The following is a 25,976-nucleotide window of genomic DNA, read 5'->3' as shown; positions in this document are numbered from 1 at the left end:
ACTTCATTATCACATCTCTGCCCCAGCATTTTTCCAGCACTATTAGCGTGATGCAGGCGGGCCGCTTTTGGCTGCTCTCCTTGATGACTGGGTTGACTGGCCACAGCATAAGCCTGCAGGAAGGAGGCCCATTAGAGTGTGACTCCCCTTCTCAGATCAACACTTCTTTCTTTCTACTCTCCCCAGTGTGAACATGAACGTCACACGGCAACACGACCAGCAGAGATAAAACTATCGTGTCTTGACTGAAAAAAAGCAATAATCCCCCCCCCAGCAGAAAAGATGCCATTTGCTCCGTGTTATCTGCTGCTCCTGGGATGCACTTGTGTCATGTCCACCTACGGGCCTCATCAGCGAGCACAGATGACTGGTGATATTTTGCTCGGAGGCCTCTTTCCCATTCACTTTGGGGTGGCGTCCAAAGACCAAGACCTGGCGGCGCGGCCTGAGTCTACACAATGTGTCAGGTGACCGAAACACATTAAATACATACACCTGAACAAGTGGAGTGCTTTATCAGAATCCTGTATTTACAACGATAATAAGGAATTTTCAAATGTGTCAATATGTGCATGGTTGTACTGTTTGTCTGCACGGCTAACTCCGAGTTACTGTATGTTGTGTTGTGTCTTCCAGATTTAATTTCCGTGGTTTCCGTTGGCTGCAGACCATGATTTTTGCAATTGAGGAGATTAACAACAGCAGCACTCTGCTGCCAAACATCACATTGGGTTACAGGATCTTTGACACGTGCAACACTGTGTCAAAAGCACTGGAAGCCACTCTAAGTTTTGTGGCCCAAAACAAGATCGACTCGTTGAATTTGGATGAATTCTGCAACTGCACCGACCACATCCCATCTACTATCGCGGTCGTAGGAGCCGCTGGATCTGCTGTTTCTACAGCGGTGGCAAACCTATTGGGACTGTTTTATATTCCACAGGTAAATCTGTATGTGTCCTGTAAAGGCCAACACATGTTGATCTCTGTAGAACCAGAATCAAGTGGGAAATGATCAAAATCTATAAATCCATCCAAGGCGTGAACTCTTGTGTTTCAGATCAGCTATGCCTCATCCAGTCGCCTTCTAAGCAACAAGAACCAGTACAAGTCCTTCATGAGAACTATTCCTTCGGATGAGTACCAAGCTACGGCAATGGCGGAAGTAATTGAGTATTTCCAATGGAACTGGGTCATCGCCGTGGCCTCAGATGACGATTACGGGCGACCTAGCATAGAGAAGTTTGAGAAAGAAATGGAGGAGAGGGACATCTGCATTCATCTCAATGAACTCATCTCTCAGTACATGGAGGACCACGAAATCCAAGCGCTGGCCGACAGGATTGAAAATTCTAGCGCCAAAGTCATCGTGGTGTTTGCTAGTGGTCCTGACATGGAGCCTCTCATCAAAGAGATGGTGAGAAGAAACATCACCAATCGCATTTGGATTGCCAGTGAAGCTTGGGCAAGCTCCTCTCTCCTCGCTAAACCTGAATATCTCGACGTAGTGGCAGGCACGGTTGGTTTTGCCTTAAAGGCGGGACATATACCTGAGTTGAAAGAGTTCCTGCAACAAGTGCAACCAAAGAAAGATGGCCACAATGAATTTGTCAGGGAGTTTTGGGAGGAAACTTTTAACTGCTATCTGAAAGACAGTCCGAGACGCCAAGAAAGTGACAACGGTAGCACAAGTTTTAGGCCTTTGTGTACTGGTGAGGAAGACATCACCAGTGTGGAGACGCCCTACCTGGACTACACCCACCTTCGTATCTCATACAATGTGTATGTGGCAGTTTACGCTATTGCACAGGCCCTGCAGAACATCTTAACCTGTACACCTGGGGATGGACTATTTGCAAACAACTCTTGTGCAGATATAAAGAAAATGGAAGCATGGCAGGTATGACGTTTTTCAACAAACAAAGATGCTAGATAAAGTACGTTTAGTTAAACGCAAATTTGTGCTGCAGGTACTCAAGCAACTCAGACATCTGAAATATACCAACAGTGCTGGAGGAAAGATGACTTTTGACGAGAACTTTGATTTGGGGGCAAACTACACAATCATCAACTGGCACAGGTCCGCTGAAGACGGTTCTGTGGTTTTTGAGGAGGTTGGATACTATAATGTTTATTCAAAAAAGGGAGGCAAGTTAGTCATTGACAAGACAAAGATTCTCTGGAATGGATTCAGTTTGGAGGTAAGACCCAATGTAGTTAAATTTAAGTTAGCACAGTTCACTCCCGTCGAGAAAAGAAATTCCAGATATGGTAGCGAAAACAGATCGATGGATGGGTGAATTTGTTGAGGTTTTGCAGTATTCCAGTTATGCTTCCACAACTGTTTCCAATCTACCAGATGCCGTTCTCCAACTGTAGTGAGGAGTGCGAACCCGGCACCAGAAAGGGCATCATCGACAGTATGCCTACTTGTTGCTTTGAATGCAGTGAATGCTCAGATGGAGAGTACAGCAACCACAAAGGTACGTTGCATTGGTGAAAAGCACTAAAGTGGTTCTAATGTTCATTTTATTTACCACACAGATGCCAGTATTTGCATCAAGTGTCCCAATAACTCTTGGTCCAGTGGGAACCACACCTCGTGCTTTTTAAAAGAAATAGAGTTTCTGTCCTGGACTGAACCATTTGGGATAGCTTTGGCCATATGTGCAGTACTGGGTGTCGTCTTGACAGCTTTTGTAATGGGAGTGTTTGTTAAATTCCGCAACACCCCAATAGTGAAAGCCACGAACCGAGAATTGTCTTACTTGTTGCTCTTCTCGCTTATTTGCTGTTTCTCTAGCTCACTCATCTTCATCGGACGGCCGCACGATTGGATGTGCCGTCTGCGTCAACCGGCTTTTGGTGTCAGTTTCGTTCTTTGCATTTCTTGCATCCTCGTTAAAACCAACAGAGTGCTTTTGGTCTTTGAGGCCAAGATCCCGACCAGTTTCCATCGTAAATGGTGGGGTTTGAACCTGCAGTTTCTTTTGGTCTTTCTCTTCACCTTTGTCCAAGTTATGATATGCGTGGTGTGGCTTTACAACGCTCCGCCTTCCAGCTACATGAACCATGACATCGATGAGATTATTTTCATCACCTGCAATGAGGGATCTGAGATGGCTCTTGCGTTTCTCATTGGCTACACTTGCCTTCTGGCGGCAATCTGTTTCTTCTTTGCATTCAAATCGCGCAAACTTCCAGAAAACTTCACCGAAGCCAAGTTCATTACTTTCAGCATGCTCATCTTTTTCATCGTTTGGATCTCCTTCATCCCCGCCTACTTTAGCACTTACGGCAAGTTTGTTTCAGCGGTGGAAGTCATCGCAATTCTGGCGTCCAGCTTTGGGATGCTGGCCTGTATTTTCTTCAATAAGGTCTACATCATCCTATTCAAATCCTCCAGGAACACCATTGAGGAAGTCAGGTGCAGCACAGCAGCCCATGCCTTCAAAGTGGCCGCCAAAGCCACACTCAAACAAGGCACGGTGTCCAGAAAAAAGTCCGGTAGTAGTGGTGGATCATCTGCCTCATCGCCATCGCCATCGTCCTCCGTCAGTCTCAAGACTAACCGTGACGGTGGTGAGACGCCCTCTGGAAGGAAAAAGCCAAGAGTGAGCTTTGGCAGCGGGACCGTCATGTTGTCTTTAAGCTTTGAGGAGTCCAGAAGGGGTTCTTTAATGTGATGGCCTACCTTTTAGTTATATTTTTGGGGACTTTAAAAAGGAACTAATAAACATGTCAGCTTGCCTAATAAACTAATTTACAGTATGTTCTGTTAACTTTCAGCATTGATTTGACTCGTATATGTTTGTTTATGTTAGCTAGATTACAATTTTTATTCGATCGGATTGGTCGGTTGGATAATATTTGTTTGTCACTTACAAAGCTTTGACGTAAATTTAAGGAACCACGCGAAAAAAGAAATATTAAGTAACAGTAAACTTGCAGTCAAGGCTCCTAGAGAATTTGTTGGAAGAGTTTTAAATAACTTTCTGTGCTTGCTTATCACAAGTGTGTGACAAGAGCAAACAGTGCAGCTGTCATGTCTCGCATGTAAATGCTATTAACACACGGAAGAGGATTAAGGCCAGTGAAGAAAAAGAAAACGAGGGGTGACAGGATTCTGACTTTTCTTCTCAGAATTCTGACTTTTCTGAGAAAAAAAAAGTCAGAATCCAGTCACCCCTCGTTTTTTTTTCTTTCTTCACTGGCCCTAATCCTCTTCCGTACCTTTGTTAAGCTTTTTTTTTTTTTTTTGGTCTTGGCTTTTTTACAACAGTAAAATGAATCGTCGAACTAGAGAGAGCCGCCTAATTTATACCAATGTATATGCATTTAACTAGGTACCAGCAACTTTAAAGAAGGGAAATCATCACCACTATCATCACCTAATGCAGGGGTTTCCAACTGGTTTTGTCCAAGGGACCACCATTATAACCAAAAAGCAACTCAGGGACCACTGCTTTGGCAGATTATTATTTTATTTTGCACCAAAGGAGGATAGACATATGCAGGCTATTTAATATTATGTCTATTTTGGGAATCTCAGCTACATTTGACATAATTTGAATGGGTAAATGATTCACAAAATTAGCTGGAAAATAAATCAAGTCTAAAAAATAAATACATTTTATTTTCAAAAATGTTATAATTATTTTCCATTTACAATTTCGCGGACCATTTGCAATACTGCCACGGACCACTAGAGGACCACAGACCACTGGTTGACAATCCATGATCTTGATCATGAGCTTTCTCTAAAAATCTAACTTTAAAAAAAAAAAATTGCAAGGAGGGCAAGGGGCGTTTGAGGATAACACGCTGATATTTTTAAGATCAGAGTTGACTTTAAACAGTCTGAAAAGCAGCTGGACAACTAAAGACCCTCTAAACAACAAATGGATGTCCAGCCGAGACCAGCATGGTGTTCACACCTGATCTGCTGTGTGAAACAAGACTGAAAGACATTTCCGTTTGTCTCAGGCCTAGCAATTTATATAAGCAGTGTTTAACGAATGGATTAGCTAGATGTGCTATGACATCTTGATATAAATGACTTCACCAAACCAAACTACAAGTAGTACACTATTAGTTACTACATTATCTGAAAATGCCGCCCACGCTTCCAAATAAAAACATTAATGGTCATCCTGAAATTCCAAAGTAAAAGCCGGAAATGCTTTTCTCATGAAAGCCCCACTTCGGACGTGCACGTATTTACGTCAACTTTACAAGTGGGAGCGACGTGTTAGAATCGTTAAAGTGGCAACAACAACCTTTGTAAATATACGTAGAAACCTGGAAACGAGGCATTAAGCAATGCTTTTTATTCTCCGTGGGCTTTCCATTAAAGCCTGCGTGCATATTCAGCTGATGTCTGCAAACTAGCGAAGTAGGAAGACGCTACAGAGGAGGCAACAAACAATTATGGAGATAATGACGTTTGATTTGTGTGCAAACATGGCAGAGCATCCGGGTGGAGGAGGACGTGTCGCCTTCGTGAGAGGTTTCTAGTTGTGCTTGTGTCGCTTTTCTTGTTGGCGTGATTGCAAATGCAATGCACTGTACTGTAGTGGCCAATGTGATATGCTGGGATGCTCGTGGAGCTAGCCAATGCTAGGTGGACTTACCAAAAAGAAGATGACTTCGAGGAAAAACAAGCATCATTGGATCATTTGAAGTAAGTAGTTGGAAGAAAACAAACTAGTTTGTATTGCACTATGTTTATGCATGTTCACCAGATTGTTGTGATTGTTATTATTGAGTTTCTTGTCAATGTTAATTACCATAGCAACTGAATGCCCCTCGTATTGTTGGTTACTCGATTTAACCCATGTGCAGTGAAATACAATTGACCATGAAACGCAAATGACACTCTTTGGCGTGACATTTATAAATATATTTTTACTTTCACTCAAATGTTCAGTGGCACGAGACCTATCGTTTATTATTGATTGCTTGATTGAAACTTTATTGATCCCCAGGGGGTGGGGAAATTCAGGCACCAGCAGCATTCATACCACAGACCGGGTATATAAAACACACACAACTCAATAGGCTCCTATAAGGCTGGTGCTGACCAGGTCTCTTGCCTTGGCTTCGCAGCCGCGACCCCTGTGAGAAGTCCACTCCATCACCATGCCTGCCCCATGGTGACCATCTGCACGTGCCCAGGACGCTGCTCACACATTTGCCTGTTTTGTGATGTTTTACCGATACATGACCACGGTCCATTGGGCGCCGTTGAACTTGGCTGCCCTTACACCTATTTGTGGACCCCGTGGAGGCTATTTTGTGTGTTTTGGGGTGTTCTACGGTATTGAGGGGGGCTGGTTGGCCGCTGTCTTTTATATACCCGCTCTGTGGTCTAAATGCTGTCGGGGCTTGAATTTCCCCACTCCCGGGGATCGATCGATCGATCAATCGATCAATCCTCACGACCCAAGAAGGATGCCTTCAACATAAAAAGATCCAGGAGAAGCTACTCGTGATGCAGGGCAACTGGTTCAGTAACAAGGCAGATTAAATGTTTGTAATGTAATAATAAGTATTAAGGTGATATATTGCTCTTATTAAACACAAATTAAAAACCGCTGCACGTAATTGTGAATCGATTGCTGCTCCTTGTTTGAAAGAAGGTTCTACCATATCAAGCTGTGGTGTCTTTTTTTTTTTTGCATACAAACATGTTAGTTCTGTACTCTAACATCTGGTCTCTCTCTGTTTTTCAGTTGACATCGATTAATCCTCCCAGAAACTACATCTTCAGGCTACAACCACGGATGTTAACTCCAATATGGAACCACATGGTGGAAACTGTTAAACCAAGAGCATGCTTCATTGTCTTGTGCTGACTGCTCCAGCTATGAAGGGCACCTTTTAAATTAGAAGAGCTACAACATCATCACAGCCATGGGCTTTTGTTCGGCTGCTTGTTGCAAGTTGTCGCGCAGGGTGAAGTACCTTTTTTTACTGCTTCTCCCTCTTTCTGTGCTGGCATGGATTTGCCTGTTCTCGGGTGGCAGTGTGAAATCTTTCACCGTTCTCTCGGCGGCAACACAAGCTCTCGTTAAAAAAGAGAACACACAGGACCGGGCAAACTTGGGGACATCGGTGGCGGTTCGCTTAATAACACCGACGCCGAGAGCAGAATGTCCGAAGAAGTCACCGCTTCTACGTGAGTTAACCTCCACGTTTGATTTAACGAGTGGAGAAAAGATGTATAATTCTTAAAACAGATCCCAACAGTTCTCAATCTCATCATTTTGTACAGATGTTCCTAATGAAGTGTTTGGGTAGAAAATATTAAAAACTAGGTTCTAAAACTTTGGCACCGGGTTGATGATGGCAATTCTGATTCCTTAGAAGGAGCTGTGAAGCTGAACTTTGAGCCCTCTCTGAAAGTGAAAGACGTGGAGGGTGAGAACAAGCGAGTGGTGGAAGGCCAGTATCAGCCTTTGTCGTGCACGGCCAGACAGAGCGTGGCCATCCTCATTCCCCATCGCAACCGAGAGCGACATCTCCTCTACTTGCTGCACCACCTGCACCCCTTCCTGCAAAGGCAACAACTCCACTATGCTGTTTATGTCCTCCAGCAGGTACTTAACAATTACATTGTTTTAGGCTCTGTAGCGCGTTCTTGTATCATATTCAATTCTTTTTTTTTTTTTTAAAAGGCCGGTGATGCCACTTTTAATCGTGCCAAACTACTGAACGTGGGTTACTTGGAAGCACTGAAAGACTACACTTGGGACTGTTTCATTTTCCATGACGTGGACTTGGTTCCTGAAAATGATCGCAATCTCTACGTCTGTGATTCACAACCCAAACACCTTGTAGTTGGCCGGAATGCCACAGGATACAAGTAAGTTTCTGAGAAAAGACTCGTTTCCTGTATGTGTGTGTAAAACGGCCCACTCATTTGTGGTGCTAGTCGATTATTGGAAATATCCTGACATAATCCTAGATGACTCAAAATCAAAAATGAATGTGTTCTACAGGCTGCACTACAAAGGCTACTTTGGAGGAGTCTCGGCCATGAGCAGAGAGCAGTTCGGAAAAGTGAATGGATTTGCAAACACCTACTGGGGTTGGGGTGGAGAAGACGATGACCTACGCATTAGGTGAAAGAAAGAAAGGGATTTGGATTTTTTGTTTTTGGTAGGGGGAGATCCACACATAAACAAAAATCTTGTGCACTCTTAGGGTGGAGCTGCAAAAAATGAAGATTGTGCGACCACCCGCTGACATCGCACGCTACACGATGGTGTTTCACAAACGAGACAGCGGTAATGAAGTCAACAAAGACAGGTTGGTCATTTGTCATGATCCCAAACCTCTCCCGAATTGATTCTTTTTTCCTCCCCCTCCAATGCAGGATGAAGCTGTTAAGACGGACGCCACTAGTTTGGAAAAAAGATGGACTGAACAGCTGCAAATATCAGATATTATCAGTGGAGAGGTTGCCGCTCTACATCAATGTGACCGTAGACCTCGGAAAGCCATAGAACACATCGCCAAATGTTGTCGAAGTAACACGTGAACTTTATTGCTCTGCTCCACATTTCATTTAAGCACATATTGCTCACACATAATCTGTGGCCAAACGCCTAGCTGAGCTTCAATTGTATGGACACAAAAGACACGGTCTTGATATGATTGCAAGACTGAATAGAAACTCAATCATCTTCAGTAAATGTAGCCTCAAAAGTATTGATAGTTGATTTGAAGATGAAATATAATGTATATCGTAATTAGAATACTTTCTACACAGCTTTGAGGTGTGCCCTTACTCCATTATGTGTGAATTGGATATCATTCCAATTGTTCTTATTCAAGAAACATGTTTTGTAGTACAAATGTACTCAAGAGTATGCAATAAGATGTGATGTTCAGCTGAATTATATGATTGTATCTATTTACACACAATTTATTTGTAATCATTTGCAATTGGAAGTTGTGAAAACGGGTGACGTGGCCTTTTAGGATATTGGTTTTCCTCAGATACTGATAATCTTGGTCATTTCTATTTTAGTTATCAAATGACTTTTCCTAGTGGTTCTGCAATGTTCGTCAGACTGAAAAGCTGGAATTTTATATGCTAGTACTCCATTTTATTTTTTTAAAAGGGCCTTCTCTTCTTGCTTTGCAGGAAAATGTAATGGGTGTGGGGGATCAATATCTAAATGTGATTAATGAAAATAGCATATCATGATATAAGTAGTAGACTGCATGAGGGTTAGTAACGGGACTTTAACTGCACATATCAATTTTATTGTGGGCTTAAAGTGATGTGCAATGGCTTGGGTGTTACAATGGCCATGTTTTGTGACCATCAAAACTTTCTTCCGTTCATAGATTGGTTGCAAAGTACTCAAATGGCACTTAATGATGATTTCGGGCACATTGGCAACCCGGAAAAACTGATTTTGTTGCTACAGATGTTTTGAAAAAAAAAGGTCTAATAAACAATTATTTTCATAATGTCATATAGTGTGTGCTGTCATATTCGATGGTAAATTTAGACGTAAGTGAAATGTTGAAATAAAAAAAAAAGGCCTTTTAGCTTGAAATGATTCCACTGAATGCAGTGTATAAATCTGGCCACTGGGGGGCAGAAGTAACAAAGTTGCATCCACAAAATAATGATTGGCACTAGGATCCCCCTTAAAGCAGATAAGTGGAGTGGTCTCACACTGGAGAGATGAGAAATCACTGACACATAGACAACCACAAGCATTCCTGTCCAAGCAATATTTAGAATACGCATGAAATTCTACTTGCACTTTCCGAATTTTATTGCTGTGAAGTGACGGAATGTCTTCACATAGTTTCCACTATATATCAGAAATGAATTATTACAGCGATAAAATGTGCAGTGACCTCTACTAATGAAAGCTGCTTGTTATTCCCTGCCAGTGACCTCTTGGCATTTTTTTTTTTTTTTTTTAAACAGGGCAAAGAGAGAGCGGGATATCTGAAGCTTTGTATGGTGGACAGAATGATGTCATGTCCTCTTCCTATGGTGCAGAAAGAGGCTTTGTCTTGCAGAGGCCAGGCATGGTCATCAAGCTCACATGTGACACACTCAAGTGCGTTTTCTAAAACAGGCACTGTTGACGCCAATATGTGCTATGTGTAGAAAGCTGCATGAAGAAAGTAAAGAGAGCCATCAAAATCTCTGCCTTTTCTTTATAATAGTTATTGGGCATAATTGTTACAAATAGACGTTTTTTTTGATAAATGTTAATGAGTTTAACAATGATTCTGTGTCACATCAGGTAAAGTTTGGATTCTGTTAAGGGCTGCCGTGACGGTCGTTAGCTGAACCTTAAGCACTGTGATGTCATTTAAGTGAAAAAATGGCCGACCCCGGATAAATTAATATTCTACAAAAGCAATATTAGTCAAAACGGTGTGTTTAGACACGCAACATATTACTGTTAAAAAAATTTTTTTTACTTTGACTTTGAGGTTTGACTGTTCGTTAGGTTCAAGTGGCAACACAAATGAGTGCCGATAGAGATTTTCTGCTTCACTTCTCATCATCATTGCGATCGGTGGTCCTATCTGAGCCAATGCACCGCCATTGGTCTTAAGATATGACTTTTTGGAAAAGTTTAAGCATCCAGTAGAGAAACTTCAAATCTCAGAAGATGAAGTATGGGGTTGCGGGTGTGTCATTTTCCCTCTAAAACCACTTAGTCTGGACATACAAGGAGTCAATCACGACAACCACCACAATCCAGTGATGACGTCCACTTAAGATGGCTGGAAGAGTGAAGAAAAGCGTTCAGCATTTAGTTGGAGTCCAGTTGGTCCAAGATGAAAAATGCATGTAACAAGAACCATGTGTCCATCTCCTAACCCTAACACCTCGTGCACCCCACCCCCCATTTCCCCATCTGTGCCCTTCAAGTCCTCACTTGAGTCACCTCCCACTTCCCTCCTTCCTTCAGAACCCCTCTGTTTTTGTTTTCCAGCCTGGACGCTTTGCACAGGAAATTGTATACACTGGGAGCATTCAGGAAGGCAGAGGGCAGCCGTCCCATATAAATCTGGCCAACGTGGAGGGAAAAATACAGATAAAACGAGGAAAGAAATCAAAATTGGCTTTTGACCTTCACCTCCTTGATTGAACCTCAACATTTCTTCAAATGTGTGTCACATGGCCGCCTCAAGTTCAGACATGGAACTCAAAAATCAGGAAGCGAAATTGAATTATAAATAGAATGTTCTTGAGATGATTGGCCTCCCTTGTATTGGTCGCTGCTCGCTACAGAGGAGCCAGTGAACGAGGAGGCTGTGGAATGAAGGAAAAGAGGAGGAGATAGAAAGGAGCAGAGAGGACTGGCCAGTGGAAGGGGGGGAAAAAATCCCAACAACAGGAAACAGAGCCATTCTAATGCACTTTCTGCAAGTCCTTCACAGATAAAGCGGCCGGTTGCCACGTCCCAGCAAACCAAAAGTGTCACAGTGTCATTCCTGTCAAGCAATGCTGCACTAAGAGTTGGAAAGTTTAAACAAGTGACGTCACTTCTCCTCTCAGCCTCCAGTCGTGCGAGCGCTTGCTCAAAATGTGAGCGGATGCAGCACATTTGGGACAAGATTGCCGGGGACTTCTACGCGGCTACTTTTTGATCAGCAAACTCACCCTTGCTCGGGGTCATATGGATTCAACGCTGCGTTTACAAGGAGCTGCTAATCATCTGAACCGTTAACTGGAACCACATGAAGAAAAAAGGGACCAAGCAGAAGTCCAAGACGAAAGGAAGTGAAAATGCGTTCGGCTGTGACCTGACGGAACATCTCCACAACTCAGGACAGGATGGTAACATTAATATTCTTCTCTTACAATAACCTGAACAATTAGGTCCAACACATTTGAAACATAGAAGTAATCAGACACATTAACTTGATGTCACCAAATGTGACAAACGTGATTTGTGTTGTACATTTACTTGCCATTCATTCACCTATTGCCCGGAGTCACTGGCCATTTGTAAAGTTTGGGTGTGGCTGTGTGGCTCATTTTTTCTGGACTCAATTGCTTCCAGTGACGGGGAGAGTCCCTGTGACTCGTCGTCTGGGCTTTGCTGCTGCCGACAGGAAACTAAGAGAAAGGCACAAAGAGCAAGAGGGTCAATAATTTAAATATAGGACCTTTGTTGTTGAGATAATATTGCCATTATCTCAAATTTGTAAGATTTGTCATCAATTAAGGTTTGAGGAAGCAACACATTACGTGAAAAAATGAAGGAAAGGATATTAACCCAAAAGTGAAGTTTGAATGTAACTTGGGAGAGGGGGGGCTACATGTTCACAATGCGAGGCGGAGCATTCAGTCCAGGAAGTGAGGGAGGGGGTACGCCGACACCGACGTCCACCTCTGTCATAGATACACATACACTTAAAAAAAAAAAAAGGATAGTGGGGGATAAAAAACACAATGACTCCATCTGGTTCAATAAAGAGAATGATATGTATGAAAATGTCCCTATGGGGTGGGATGAGGTGCAGTGTTGTGTAATCCTGCTTGTAGCAGGTAATACGTAACAATGACTACAAGTATCCACAATCAAGCTCAAGACATGTTACACTGTGTCTTCTGATTTAATTTTTAAGTCTTTTGAATCTTCTCAACAATTATCTGAAGAGCACATTGGTTTTGGAATATATTTTGCAATAAACACCTCTTCATTAAATATGTCCTATCTGTACAATTTTAAATAACAAATAATGGTAAACAACAAATATTGTGGCAACGAACAAATCCGAAATCTAGAGCTACTCTAAAAACATGTGCCAGTACACTACTGTGCAAAAGTCTTCAACACTAGAATTATTTTAACACATAAGAGTCATATTGATATTCAAATTGTAAACAAAACACACACGGTTAGAAGAGCCGTATCTTGGCCATCAATAAAATTGCCCAAAAACTCTTCCATTAAAGACAAGTAAATGTTCACATTTCAAGCTAATATAGCAGCAGCTAAGAGCATCCCTGTGTTGATGTCTGGGTGGGGAAAAAGACAGAGGACAGAAATCAAGGCGGCGACACTGGTCAGCCTTTCACCGCAGGCACGCAACCGAGAGTCCAATCAAGTCAAACACATGTCAACATACTGGAAGACAAAGCATATCCAAAAATAACGTAGACTATCTTCACAGCAAGATACATGCAAGGGAGGGCGTAGTTCAAAGTCGGAATAGTCTGCCGGGCAGACGGACTACAAATTACATGGACGACAATAATGTCTCCGTTTAGAAAAGCAAAGGATCACGTCAAAAAAGGTCGTTGGACTTCAAAGTCCCAACTTAAGCGGACACGCTGAAGGTGATGCGCTGTAAGCGAAGAAAGTTGTGTCGGGCCACTGGTAGCCGTTTTCTATTAGAGGAAATGTCGTAAGTAATACCCGCTACAAGGGTTGGGTGTGTCAACCTTCCTCTGAAACAAACAAACCATTTTTAACTTCCTGTCAAAGGCCACCTACAATCAGTAACCCAAGGGGAAAGAAAACAAGGCCCGTAGCATTCAAAGCAACATGTGCGCCCTTAGTTTGCCCATCACTTTGCACACCGGAACTACCATTGTCATTCACTCATTATCCATGTACCAGAAAAGAAAACTAACATAAAACAATTTGTCCACTTAAGTCCCTCAGGTGCTACAAAAATGTGCAGAGTTCATCGAGAAGCACGGGATTGTGCATGGGATCTACAGGTTATCAGGGGTCACCTCAAACATCCAACGGCTCAGGTATGTCATCAGCTCATTTTAGATTTGACATAAAATCAAGCTTTGGGGGAGTGGGGGGGATCACGCTTCTTGTTTTTCTCCCATCACTGTAACACAAACAGTTGACTTGATCATGTCAAGCCATTTATCAACTGTGTATGTGTGTGTGCGCGTGTGTGTGTGTGAGTGCAGACAGGAATTCAGCGCTGAGGCGTGCCCTGACCTTACAAAGGAAGTGTACCTCCAGGACATCCACTGTGTGGGTTCCTTATGCAAGCTGTACTTCAGGGAGCTCCCAAATCCTCTGCTCACATATGAGCTATACAGCAAGTTCACTGTAAGTTTGCCACTGAGCTCACACACCAGTTTATTAGAGCAGTTTAGTTATTACCTAATGATGCCTAAAAAAAATTCAACTGGGAATACAGTGGTCCCCAACATCAAATTTCAAAAGTGCAAGTAGAAAATGCACATGAATGACAAATTGACTTTCAAAGTAAAATATTCTCTTCATCACATTTAACATGCATTTGTAAACAACTGTATAGGAACAGAAATATTGATGCTCACTATTGAATCAGCGAAAGGTCCTGTAAAGTGTACATAAAATGTCTTCTAAATTTGACACACCACATAGAAGAGTTCTTTTTAACGACACTGACAGATTATACAGGATATATGTATGAAATGAGGCTTCAAATCATAAAAAATAAAAAATAAACGATTGTCTCCACTGTCAAATGTGCGAAACGATCTAAAAACGTTTTTTTGCTGACGCCCCTACGTTTTTGAGCGCTGAAAATGTGCCTGCTTCATTAAACGGGGTGTTTAATTAGGCGCGACGGACAAGGTCGGAGTTGGGCTAGAGGCCTTGCAAAATCTAAAATCTTGTGTACAGTTTGGGGGGGGGGACACCACTGGGAAAGGCCCTTTTCGCTCCACAAATTAAAATATGCTTACATAAGCTTGATGTGGGAGAGCTCGAGAGACGTGACCTCGACCCTATCTAACCTGGGATAAACGGTAATAGCGATTGTGGGCCATTTATTTTTCTCCATGTATTGTTTGTTCTTAAAATAATGAGGAACGTATTCCCAAAATGGGGGTGCCAATTCCAAACTTTCAAGTGTGCCAATACTTTATCACAACTCTGATGGTCCATGTTTGATTTGGCATCATGAGTGCAATTCGTCATTTGAAGAGGATTTTCGACACTAACCTTCCTGGAAGCTTTTAGGGTATATATCTGTCATCATGTGCTTTACTATGACCTCTTTTTTCTTGGAACCTTGCCAGCAAAGACATATGAGACAGCGTAAAGGCAATTTACATTGGTCACACATGAAATCCAGAAAACGTGTTCAGGCTTCAGTCACATCATTTTTGACCGCACACGCTCCGGCAAAGGCTTGTTTACGTTCACGCGAGCGTCCAGGTCTCGCTAGGAGGGAGTTTACTTTGTTCTCACAGGCTCAGGAATTCGGTTCATATTCCAAATAAAGCAGTGAGTGGAATAAAAACATGACGCTTATTTTGCATGCAGGAAGTGGCCTCAGTATGCGGCGATCATGAAAGACTTGTACACATTCAAAAGATTGTCAAGCAACTGCCGACCCCTCACTTCAGGTGAACTATAACACTTTGTGCCTTTTATACATTTCGTGTTTTAATAGAATGAATGTTTCTCTACTCCCTTTAGGACTCTGGAGTACCTCACAAAGCATTTGGCCCGCCTCGCCACTTTGAGTGCCCAGACAAACATGCACACACGCAATCTGGCCTTGGTTTGGGCTCCTAATCTATTAAGGTGAGTTTGGCTAACAATCAGATTCTGACGGTTTTTTTTTTTTTTGCTAGACCCAATGTGTGCTTTATTTTCACAGATCCAAAACAATAGAAGCCACATCTGGAAATGGAGACATGGTTTTCCAGGAGGTGCGAATACAACAGTCGGTGGTGGAGTTCATTCTTAACCACACGGAACAGATCTTCAACAGCGAATGCGTGCAAATCAAACCAAAAGAAGGTATGAAATTCATTGCAAACAGACTTAGAAATATTTTGCAGAATCATGACATATGGTACTCCAACAGCGCCAAGTTTGATGTGTGGGGAGAAGTATGCCACGCTCCCAATAAGCGGCCAAAGTGGGCCAATGAAACTGATGAGCCTGGAAGAAGCCCAAGCCCGTTCCTTAAGTCCAAACCATCCCGTGCATAAAGAACGGCAACGAGAGAACAGTCTGCCTGACACCAGCGCGGCCACACTCTACCACACCGTCATAGACTTGGACAGCAAGTACGTCACACAATCACCAAAGGTCAGCATATGTGGCCAATTCAAACCAATCGGGTTAAGCAACAACTTTTTATCTTTTAGGAGAAAGCTCTCTGGGAAGTCAAAGAAATGGAAATCCATCTTCAACTTGGGACGCTCTGTGGATTCCAAAGGAAAACTGAGCCGAAATGGAAGTGTGTTCATTAGAGCTCCAGGCTTAACGGGCAAGTATCATTTGACTGGAACAGCAATATGGATAGCTCGTCAACGATTTCTAGCATCACAACGTACACTGCAGGGCACAATATCATCCAAATCTGTCATTTAAAAAAAAAAAAAAAAAAGCTCAGCAGCATAGCCCAAAACAATGCACATATTGTAAACGATATTCCAAGAAATCTTCCTAACCAAGAAAAAAAAAAAAGCAGTCCCATGACAATCTGTCTCAAAACACCCACTACAAAGTTACAAAAGATTTGATTACAAATTAGTTCCACAGCTACAATTTTTGTCTTTTGGGTTTTAGACATCCACAGCGTCAAACTTAAGGGGCCTTGAGTTTATTGCGCCACCTGGTGGATGATGCCAAATGATCTATTGTAACTTCATTCCTTGGGGACACAAATACAACATCATACAAACATTAATTGGATCAAATTCTAATGAGCTCACTGCAGGTTGATAAAGAGCTCAGTAAGTTCTTTTTTTATTTTTGATTCCTGTCGTTCTCTTTGACTGTTTGGCCACAGAAAAGGGATCGCTTCGACCATCCAGAAGCATGGAGTCGCTGTGCTCCTTGCCAACAGGTAAAATCTTTGCCAAATAAGATTATTCCTTTGCGTGCAAAAAAAAAAAAAAAAAAAAAAAGAACATTATTTTTGGTCCACATTTTGTTGTTTCCAGATGATGAAAGAACTGGAAAGAGTCCTTCAGAGGGACAAGGCAGCATTTTTGTTCCAGACGTAAAATCAAGAACACTGGGATCTGACTCACTTTATGACTTGAGTGAACGCGACCAAAACTGGGAGTTTAAGGGGAAAAAATCTGGTGGAGCAACAGGCGGTTGGAACGCCGGCTTGAGCCAAAAGGGCGCGTCATCAGGTGCTTCGGGAACCCCTCAAAGAACACTGCCAGAGCAGCTCAAGGTATTCAAGGGAGACGAGCTGAGTGGCTACAAGCCCACATCGCCTAAAAACCGGAGGATGCTCTACTCGGGTTCCTCCTACAACAACACCTCTCGACCTTCCTTTCCGGGAAGCTTCTTTCCGCTGGAGTCATCGCCGAGGCATCAGCGTAGAGCCGTCAACATCTCAGAGCCGTTCGCCGTGTCGGTACCGCTGCGTGTGTCAGCCGTCATCAGCTCAAACAGCACGCCGTGCAGAGGGCTCGCCAAGGACAGAATGGCTGCGGCGACCCTCAAACCCAGCAGAGAAACCTCAGAGCAGAGTGCTGGTGGAAAAAGCAACATGTGTTCCCAAGTGGAGCCTGACAAGAAAGATGGAACAGAGAAGAAAAAATCCTTAGAACTGGTCTCAAGTGTGCCACAAGCCAGGGAAGACACAAGTATTACTCCAGTGGAAGAGCTTTCCCTTGCAAGTGAAGGCACAGCTTCAACGCACTCGTGTGGGCAACAACTGGACATTCAAAACGCCCCGCAACAGGTAAATCATCTCCTGCTAGTGTCGTCTTTCAGATGAGTATCTGACTGCAAAATATATTTTCTTTTCAATCCAGGATAAGGAGCTTCAAAATACAGAAGAGCTTTGCTACGACGCCCGTCGAGAGCTGAAGATAACCGAAGCTGACCTGCTGGATAAGAGATTTGATTCCACTTTACCTAGCGCAAACAAAAGGTTAACCGTGGTCGTAAAGTCAAAAAGAAGTCGCAGCTCTCCATCGCTGTCTGTGTTCTGTAAAGACCCGACTTCAAACGTCTCGTTCAATCATCAGTTTCACCCGCCCGGGGCTGAATCGACAAAGAAGCAGCCGTCAGAGTCAGACATCCTCTTTTCGCTCTATAAAAATGATGTTTGGGCCAGTGAAAAAAAACAAACTGCCATCGCCGTTTTGGATGAAACAAACAAGAAGATGTCCCCAAAAGGTCCACCTGCGAACAAAGACGCAGCTCACGTCCAGCTTACTGTAGAAGAAAGTGAAGTCAAAGCTCTTCCAATTGACTCTCCAGGTGACGGCCAAAAACAATGTGAGGAACACCAAAGTCCTAAAGGAGACCAAAAGGTCTCGTGTGATGTGGAGAAAATTCCCCAACTTATTTCAAGGTTTTCTATATGTTTAGAAGAAAGACCCAATTCTCTGGATCTTCCAATCCAGGAGTATGATGAAGCATGTGCAGGAAACTCTGAGGAGCTGGACCTAGCGGAATCATGGGAGGACCTCAGTTCCAACAAGCAGTGGGTCACTAGTCCACTACACTCACCTGATGTGGAGGAATTGTTCAAACAGCAATTGTCGCTCAGCTCACAAGCGGTGACTTTGAACTCAGATGAGGAACAGACCTTATTTTCTTCATGCAGCGGCGACCAATCGAAAAGACCATCTCTGGCTGCCGCCTTGCCGGGAACCATTCCCCAAACGTCCGGCAGCAAATGTGAAACTAAAATGACCTATGTGCCTTCGACCCAGGCCAGCAATGGAACGCAAGCTCCAATCGGAAAGTGCGAACCAAAAAAACAGAAATCATCGCAACACTTTTACAGACAGATGTCTTATGATTCAGCAGGATCGGAGAAAAGAGACGAACACATTTCCAAACACAGACCATACTCTCTGAATTTAGATTTCGGACCTCGGTGCATTCGAGACATTTCTAATCAGCAAAGCCGTCCTCCACACGAGTTCTCCTCCTGTTCGAGGAGTTTGTCTGGGAGTGTAAACAACGGGATGCTGTCCGAGTTGGACTTGTTCCTGAATGATCGGCAGGCACCTCTACGACGAAATTCCGCCCCCGTCAGTGTGTCATCAGTACGCACTGCCTTTATGATAAAGACGTGCCAGGCCAAAGCCGTCCCCGTTGTGCCTCCAAAGGTGCAGTATAGTCAGATCCCTCCCTCCAGGAGAGACAGTGACATCGAGGAACAAGACAAAGCATCTCCTAAAACCAGTACAGAGAAAAGCCAGGCTGCACCTCTCCCGGTGATGACGGATCTGAAGGAGGAGCTGGAGAATAAAGAGCCCGTGCCTAAGCACCAATCACACCCAAAGGTTGAGAAACAAGCGGAGAACCCGAGGACAAGCACGGCAGAAGTACCCGTCATCGCCAGGCGACAAGCTCCGAGTCTTGAAGTGTTTGTTGACTGTCCGAGACCCAACAGAACCAACCTTCTACAAAGGCCGTCTTTTCGGAACCGCCAGAGACCGCAGAGTCTGATCCTGTTCAGCCCCCCTTTCCCCATCATGGATTACCCTTCATCTGGCGACGACGGCAAGCTTCTGTCATCCATCAAGAGCCTGAATGAGGAGGCAGCGGTGAAAGAGACATCAGGAGAGGGGATTGCTCTTCAAAGTAAAATGACCATTCCAAAAAGTGGTCAGAGACTAGAAACCTCAACCAGCTGCTTCTACCAGCCACAGAGGAGATCCATGATATTTGATAGCAGGAACCACAGACAGATTGAGTAATCGTGCAGACTGGATGAATGTAAATAACTGACTGAAATAGATATAAAGCACAGGTTTTTTTTTTTGGGGGGGGGGGGCATGTTTTGATTAAATTAAGATTTCTCACAACAGTCATGAAGTATTTAAGAGAAGTAAGAGTCACTGAGGCCTTGTGAGGCAACATTCGCCATTCAGATGAACTTAGTCTTTTTGAGCCCATGTGCGGTGCTTCCGTCACTTTATCACAAATGCTTTAAAGAACAGATGACTGACAATCAAGCTTTTGATCATCAATCGGTTAATTGCAGAAAGATTTTATACTTGAAAACCAATGAAGGTTTGACTCGATTTAGTTTATAGAGTTACTGGAAAAAAAAAAGTCTTGCAGGTATACAGTTTGGTGTAAATCATGGCAAAAACTGAACTTTTCCACTTGGTGGAAACTTGGCTTCGTATTGTAATGTAGCGACAACAATAACAGTAACACAATGCTGCAACAGTTTGGTGTAAAGTCGCATCCAGGTAAGAAGAAAAAAAAAATCTTGAGCATTAAGGCTTCTGGATCAAAAGACGTGTGTAAAAACTGATAACGACGCTGTTTAACAGTTTACCTGCGCTAGCTTTGCAGGAACTATACTGCTGAAGATGTATCGTGACATGAAGTCAACTTTAAACGTAAGGAAATAAAGTATACACTATTAAGCTTTTGACTGCGATTAATATGATATTTAAAAGGAAATACATTTTCTTGGATCATTTTTTAATCGACAGAAAAACCTTTTTTGTATATCTTTATATTTCTTTTTTTTTTTTTGGACAAAGATGCTTTGTAAGGCGTATCAACCTGCGTGATGAGCAAAATCCACTGAAAGCATCGAGGAACAGTTTTGTTTGTTCTAACTGGGTTCTGTGTTTTATGTTGGTGTCCACACATCTTGGAAACATTATTCGACACAATGTGAGGACCATTGTGATTTTTATGTCTTTTTTTTCCATTGTTGCATTGAAACCCCTCAGTAGGAAACTTTTGCGACAACAAGGATTATGACAATAAATACTTCAAATGAAATTGTTTGCTTTTTTGATTTCTTTGATTGTATTACAAATTCTAAAAATTTGAAGTGCAACAAAGTAGGACAGCAAAGAAGGGGCAGTTTTTGAGTATTTATAACTAATATTAACGTTGTTTATCTCTGGGGTGGCTGTTCCTTAGGGGTATTGTGCATGGAGAGGAGCCAGATAATAGGCTGTGCTTATAGAAATAGTATTTGAGGGGCCCCTGAATCACATGGGCCCCTTTGAGAGAGTTCGAGCATATACACACAAGTGGCTTGTTTGTACCCTAGAGAAACACTCTTGCCATGTACGTACAGTATTTCCAACCCCCAAAATAACCCATTTGCTCATTAAGTGTTGTGGTGGCTGCTCTTGCTTTGACGAGACATTAATCTATAGTGACATGTTGCCTTTTTTTTTTAAATGCCAGACCTGCAAGCTTCAATGTGGAAATGAACCAAAGTTGTTTTTTTCTTTACCAGCAGGTGACGCTCGCGCGCCAAAGTGCAGGCGACCAAAGCAAGCCACTGCAAAAAGCAGTCCAGCTGGACGCACACCGACGCTGAGTCTGTGTGTGTGCTGCAGGTGCACAGTGTAGTTCGACATATGAGGATAACTCGTAAAATAGGCGGCAAGTCGAATGCATTCACTGATTATCTTTAAAAAAAAAAAAAAAAAAACACGCACACACACAATTAAACAACAGCGTATTCGTGCGTAAAAATCTTTTGAAATGGATTTCCAATACGGGTTGTCTCCAACATCACAGCCTTGCATGTAGATTTGCACTTGCGATATATTTTTTATCTTTAAGAGAGAAAATCCAAATTATTTAGTGAACTATCAGGATAGAGTCAAATAAACAAAGTCAATCAGCACCATATGGTTCCAGTATTTGCGCTAAATGATTTACTGCAGGAAAAAAAAGTGTTTACAAAGGACAGGCATCAGGCAAGTCTATAATATGGCGGTTGCAGAGGTCACTTCCATGTCCACGTCAGTTCATTATTAGTCGACCTCTGACACCGCTTCTATAAGCGGAGGCCGAATTAAAAAGGCGCATTCTGAGAACCCTGAAAAAGGCAAAGCAAAGCACGGTTGCGCGCGTTGAATATTCAATTAAGAAGGGGGGGGGGGGTCATGAAGCGGCGTGCCAGGCCAGTCCTTCATCTTACATTACTGATTAGCTGTTAAACAGATTATATACAGCTGAATGGGTTCAAATGTTGCAGCAAGAATGCAATGAGAAGTTCAAGGCGACAGTTTCCTTTTTTGACATGTTGGCAGGAGCTCCACTGCACCGTGAAAAAAAAAGAAAAAGGACAACCGGCGGGGAAAGATGCACGCTTCGTGAAAACCATGCAAAACAGCAACAAGAGCAACAAATAGTCCAGTGTTAAAAAAGACAAATCTTTGAGTGTAATTTTCTTAAATAAACATTTTACACACAATATAGCGACTGTATTTGTTTATCCCTGCTCTATTGTTATTAATAATCATAAGAACAATAACAATAATAAAAGGCATACGTGAAAAAGTATTCTTTAATCTTAAACAAAAATGTTATCATACTATGCAACGATTATAACAATTACTCTTGCTGTGAAAAAAAAAAAATGGGTTGAGAGCCCGGAGCAGCTGCTACTATTTATCTTTAAAATGAGGCCAACAAACAAGTTAAAACTTTTTTTTAAAGGGGACGCTAACGTTGTTTAGTTGGCACACTGGGTGCTCTATAGATTATTTACTTGGCTAGAGAAGTTTTAAAGTAGTCGAGTGTGCAGCGCCTGCACAAGCAAGCCACGCTCTCATTGAGAAGCCACGTGTCCGTTTGCAAAGCCTCTCCAACTTAACCACCTCCTTTGTACCACTAACCCACATCGGCAGCGTCCCTTCACATAAAGGGATTTGCAATTTCAAGATATTTCAGCTTAAATGTTTTTGACAGTTCCCTCGCTTTTACCTCGGCTTGGTTATTTTAACTGTGCCAAATGGGTCACCTTGGGTTGCTGTCTGCGCGCAAAGGGCTTTTGCGCGCATTCAGCCTGAATTTTTTCCAACTTTCCTTGACGGGGAAACCAGCTGCTGGTCGTGAAAAGACGGCTTATTAATTGTCCTTTGTCATGCAGAATTGCTTGATTTCTAAAGAAACGTACAAAGGCTCTTTTTCAGGATTCAAGTATTTTGTTTCGTGCGTATTTTCAAACCATCGAATCAGCTGCAGCGCTGCACCCGTCTACCAGACTCTCAGGTACTGACTGCCTGCTCCTTTTGTCCCCTTTTAATGCTGTTGTAAACCGGGCAGACTGATTTGTTACAAGCCGTTCTTTTAATCTGATAGATAAGAGACATGTCAAAGAAAAGCCGTAAATAAAAAATTAGCCGGGATAAAGACTGGGGCGAGTCTGCTAGATGGGCGCCTGTTGACTCAAGCGGCTCTCCAGCGTCAGGGGAGCCCTCTCGTCAGCCCCGTCGAGGTTACGTCCACAATCCCCTTTTATTCCCTTTTAAAAGACACCGTGGTCCTTTTTGCTTCAATGAATTGATCGGCACAAAATTAAGAATAAATAAATTAAGCATTTGGAGCACCGGGCGTATAAGCTCCCCCAGGGCGCATACCCCCGGGCTATTGAATGCAGAAAGGCAGCTTTACAGAGAGCACTTTTGGAGCAAAATGGGGGCTATATAGTGCAATTAACAAAATAGTCTAATCCCATATCTTAACAAATGCAAATATTGCTGTTTTGTTAAAATGCTTAAGTGAACCATTAAAGGGAAGTTTAAAAGCGAAACGTAACACCCAAAAGGGGACATTGATACAAAATAGCAGGCTGTGTGTATGTGCACTTTGGAGACTTTTATTTTGTGATCTTTAGAAATGTATACTATATGTTTACAATGAGGCAGATATAATTTAAAGTGTATTCAGTGTAATAAGATCAGTTTAAGGTCCAAACAGTAAAGCACAAAGTGGTTGGAACGGTGCGTAAAACACGCTATTAACACCACGCGCACAGACTGTGAGAAGGGATGTTTTTATTATCATTATTAAAATACATATTCATAAAATATTTTTAAACAACTTTATTTGAAACCTGATATTAACGTTTGAGAATGCACAATTTTACTATAAACAGGACATTTTATCCATATCTTTTTTTTTTACGGTTTTTATTTTACGTTGTTAAAAACAAATGACGTCAACAAATAGCGATGTTTTATTCAAGATAACACTAAGTTGATGCTTTGCTGTGTTTATTCTCTTGAGCCTTAAAGCCACCTGCATGAAGCGCACTAAACTTGACCACACTATGCGTGCGTTAACAACACAACAAAGCGGATCATAGACACCAAGCCGTGTCTCCTCATCTCATTTCATGCTAGATCGATATCTTAAACATATGCACACTAAACGATGCTGGTTGATTCACTCACAGTGACTATTAACTCAAGCAGTCACACGAGACTTATCGTTTCATCCGAAGACCACAAATGAATGAATGAGAGGCAGTAAAATCTGCTTTAAAGGTCCCCTCTCACGGGAGAAAACGCCAAAGAGATACATTTATTACCTCAGCAATAAAGACAACACAATATTTCATTTGTAGTTATGCATAAACATGTCAATGCCATTCACGTTGTAGTATGTTGTACGATTTACGCACAATGCGAAATGGAATACGTCTTTGCACACCAAGCTTTGTTGTAATATAGTATTAATTTCTTAATATGTGGGACATGTTTTGTGAGACTAGTACTATTTGTGCAGTGCAAATCTCACTCGGCCCAGATTTACGCGCGCACGCAGAGGCGCGCAAAAAGACCAAGACAACGCAACGCGTACGGCTCAGAAATATGATTTTATTTTTTAAATAAATAAATAAATTTTAGATGACATTGAATAATACATTTGAAACCGAGCTCATCTTGCATCCTGCAATACATCCCAAACCAGTATTCAAACACTGAAGGGAAAATGCTATGGGCTATTAATGTTATGTTATTTTCCCTTCATTCCCCGTTCACAAATGTGCCTATATATTCAGCAACAACAAATTGACTGCTTTCAGAAAAAAACTACATAAAAAACGTACAACATGAATTATTCAGGACAATTCCCTGGTTAAATATTCTCTTATATACATAAGTATACAGTTTTTTTTTTTTTTTTGGCTCATGTGTTTTTTTCTTTTAATCGTCCAAATAGGAGCTCAGGGGGAGACGGACAAGTCCACATCATCCTTTTCGGAGAATGATGAAGGCGACACCGGCATGTCTTCCTCTTCTTCCTCCGAGCACCTGGCTGCCGACGAGCATTTGCAGCCGTTGGTGGCAGTCCGCGGTCCTCCGGATCCGCTCTTGCCCTCTTTTTTGTGCTTCACCCTGCGGTTCTGGAACCAGATCTTGACCTGCTTCTCGGACAGGTTGAGGTAGGTGGCGATCTCAATGCGCCTCAACCTGGACAGGTACATATTGGAGGTGAACTCCCGCTCCAGCTCCAAAAGTTGCGTGCTGGTGAAGGCCGTGCGCATGCGTTTGCTACTCTGAAGTTTGCTGTTGCTGTTTTCTGTCAAATGTCAAACGAGATCGTCAGTACATAATGTCAATAAAGGAGAGGAAAACTTTAATTAATAAATACATGTTAAATAAGTGTGGACTCACCGATGGAAATGCAGTGGTACTGTCGCGGATCAGGGACCGTGTAGGCGGCCTGGTACATGGCGGCTCCGTGGCCGAGGTTGATGTTGGATGAGGTGTGCTGCCTGGACAGGGCCGTGTGGCAGTACTGCGAACCGAAAGCCGGGAAGGAGGCTTTGAGGAGCGGTAGCGCGGGCGGAGAAGGGTGCAGCTGCGAGGCGGCCATGCACAACGGGCAGAAGCACAGCAGCCCGGCCTTCCTGGAGTGGCAGGAGCCCGGCAGTCCGTGCGGGTGGTGGCCGGGCGAGTGCACCGCGTAAGGGAAGAGAGGCGAGCTGTTCTCGCTCCCCTTGTCGTTGGCCTCTCTTAAAATCAACGAATCCACCAAAAAAGACCTCGGCATGGTTGCGGCCGTGCAGATGAGTCGTGGGTGAGTTTTGCAGCCAGCGGCGTAGGACGTGGGAGCTTGCTCTCGCGCGGAAGGGTGGACAGCGAAGTGGTGCTGAAGGCGCGCCGGGAGCTCCTTAAATAGGCGCCGCGAAGCCGCTTTGGCCATGTGACGGTTACGCTGCAAGCGGCCGAGAGCTCTCAATAGGGTTTTGTGCTTTTCCCTCGGCATTCCCACTGCACGCTTCCCCATTAT

At 43.0% G+C, this 25,976-nt stretch overlaps 4 protein-coding genes across 4 annotated transcripts; 3 read left to right on the top strand and 1 right to left on the bottom strand.

Annotated features, from left to right (window-relative positions):
- Positions 1-292: 292 nt before the first annotated feature.
- Positions 293-3,686, top strand: casr (calcium-sensing receptor). The gene is made up of 6 exons (XM_061299797.1): positions 293-467; positions 637-943; positions 1,061-1,900; positions 1,971-2,201; positions 2,360-2,483; positions 2,545-3,686. Exons 1-6 carry the CDS (start codon positions 331-333, stop codon positions 3,684-3,686), a joined length of 2,781 nt encoding a protein of 926 aa, XP_061155781.1. The 5' UTR covers positions 293-330.
- A 1,514-nt stretch (positions 3,687-5,200) lies between these two features.
- b4galt4 (UDP-Gal:betaGlcNAc beta 1,4- galactosyltransferase, polypeptide 4) lies at positions 5,201-9,491 on the top strand. The gene is made up of 8 exons (XM_061299798.1): positions 5,201-5,509; positions 5,577-5,683; positions 6,735-7,180; positions 7,369-7,601; positions 7,680-7,867; positions 8,004-8,126; positions 8,209-8,313; positions 8,381-9,491. The coding sequence occupies exons 3-8, from the start codon at positions 6,916-6,918 to the stop codon at positions 8,508-8,510; spliced, it is 1,044 nt and encodes a 347-aa protein (XP_061155782.1). The 5' UTR covers positions 5,201-5,509; positions 5,577-5,683; positions 6,735-6,915; the 3' UTR covers positions 8,511-9,491.
- Positions 9,492-11,285: 1,794 nt separating this feature from the next.
- arhgap31 (Rho GTPase activating protein 31) lies at positions 11,286-20,708 on the top strand. Its single transcript, XM_061299757.1, has 11 exons — positions 11,286-11,833; positions 13,663-13,765; positions 13,937-14,081; positions 15,288-15,370; positions 15,444-15,551; positions 15,628-15,770; positions 15,838-16,042; positions 16,124-16,245; positions 16,771-16,827; positions 16,925-17,682; positions 17,756-20,708. Exons 1-11 carry the CDS (start codon positions 11,734-11,736, stop codon positions 19,658-19,660), a joined length of 3,729 nt encoding a protein of 1,242 aa, XP_061155741.1. The 5' UTR covers positions 11,286-11,733; the 3' UTR covers positions 19,661-20,708.
- Positions 20,709-24,906: 4,198 nt separating this feature from the next.
- On the bottom strand, positions 24,907-25,736 carry gsx1 (GS homeobox 1). Its single transcript, XM_061300189.1, has 2 exons — positions 25,358-25,736; positions 24,907-25,262 (listed from the first exon to the last, which is right to left on the bottom strand). The coding sequence occupies exons 1-2, from the start codon at positions 25,734-25,736 to the stop codon at positions 24,907-24,909; spliced, it is 735 nt and encodes a 244-aa protein (XP_061156173.1).
- Between the last annotated feature and the right edge of the window lie 240 nt (positions 25,737-25,976).

This window comes from Syngnathus typhle, linkage group LG15, assembly GCF_033458585.1.
Source record: "Syngnathus typhle isolate RoL2023-S1 ecotype Sweden linkage group LG15, RoL_Styp_1.0, whole genome shotgun sequence".
NCBI lineage: Eukaryota > Metazoa > Chordata > Actinopteri > Syngnathiformes > Syngnathidae > Syngnathus > Syngnathus typhle.
The sequence above is the reverse complement of the archived record's forward strand: the minus strand, read 5'-3'. Positions and strand labels throughout refer to the sequence as shown.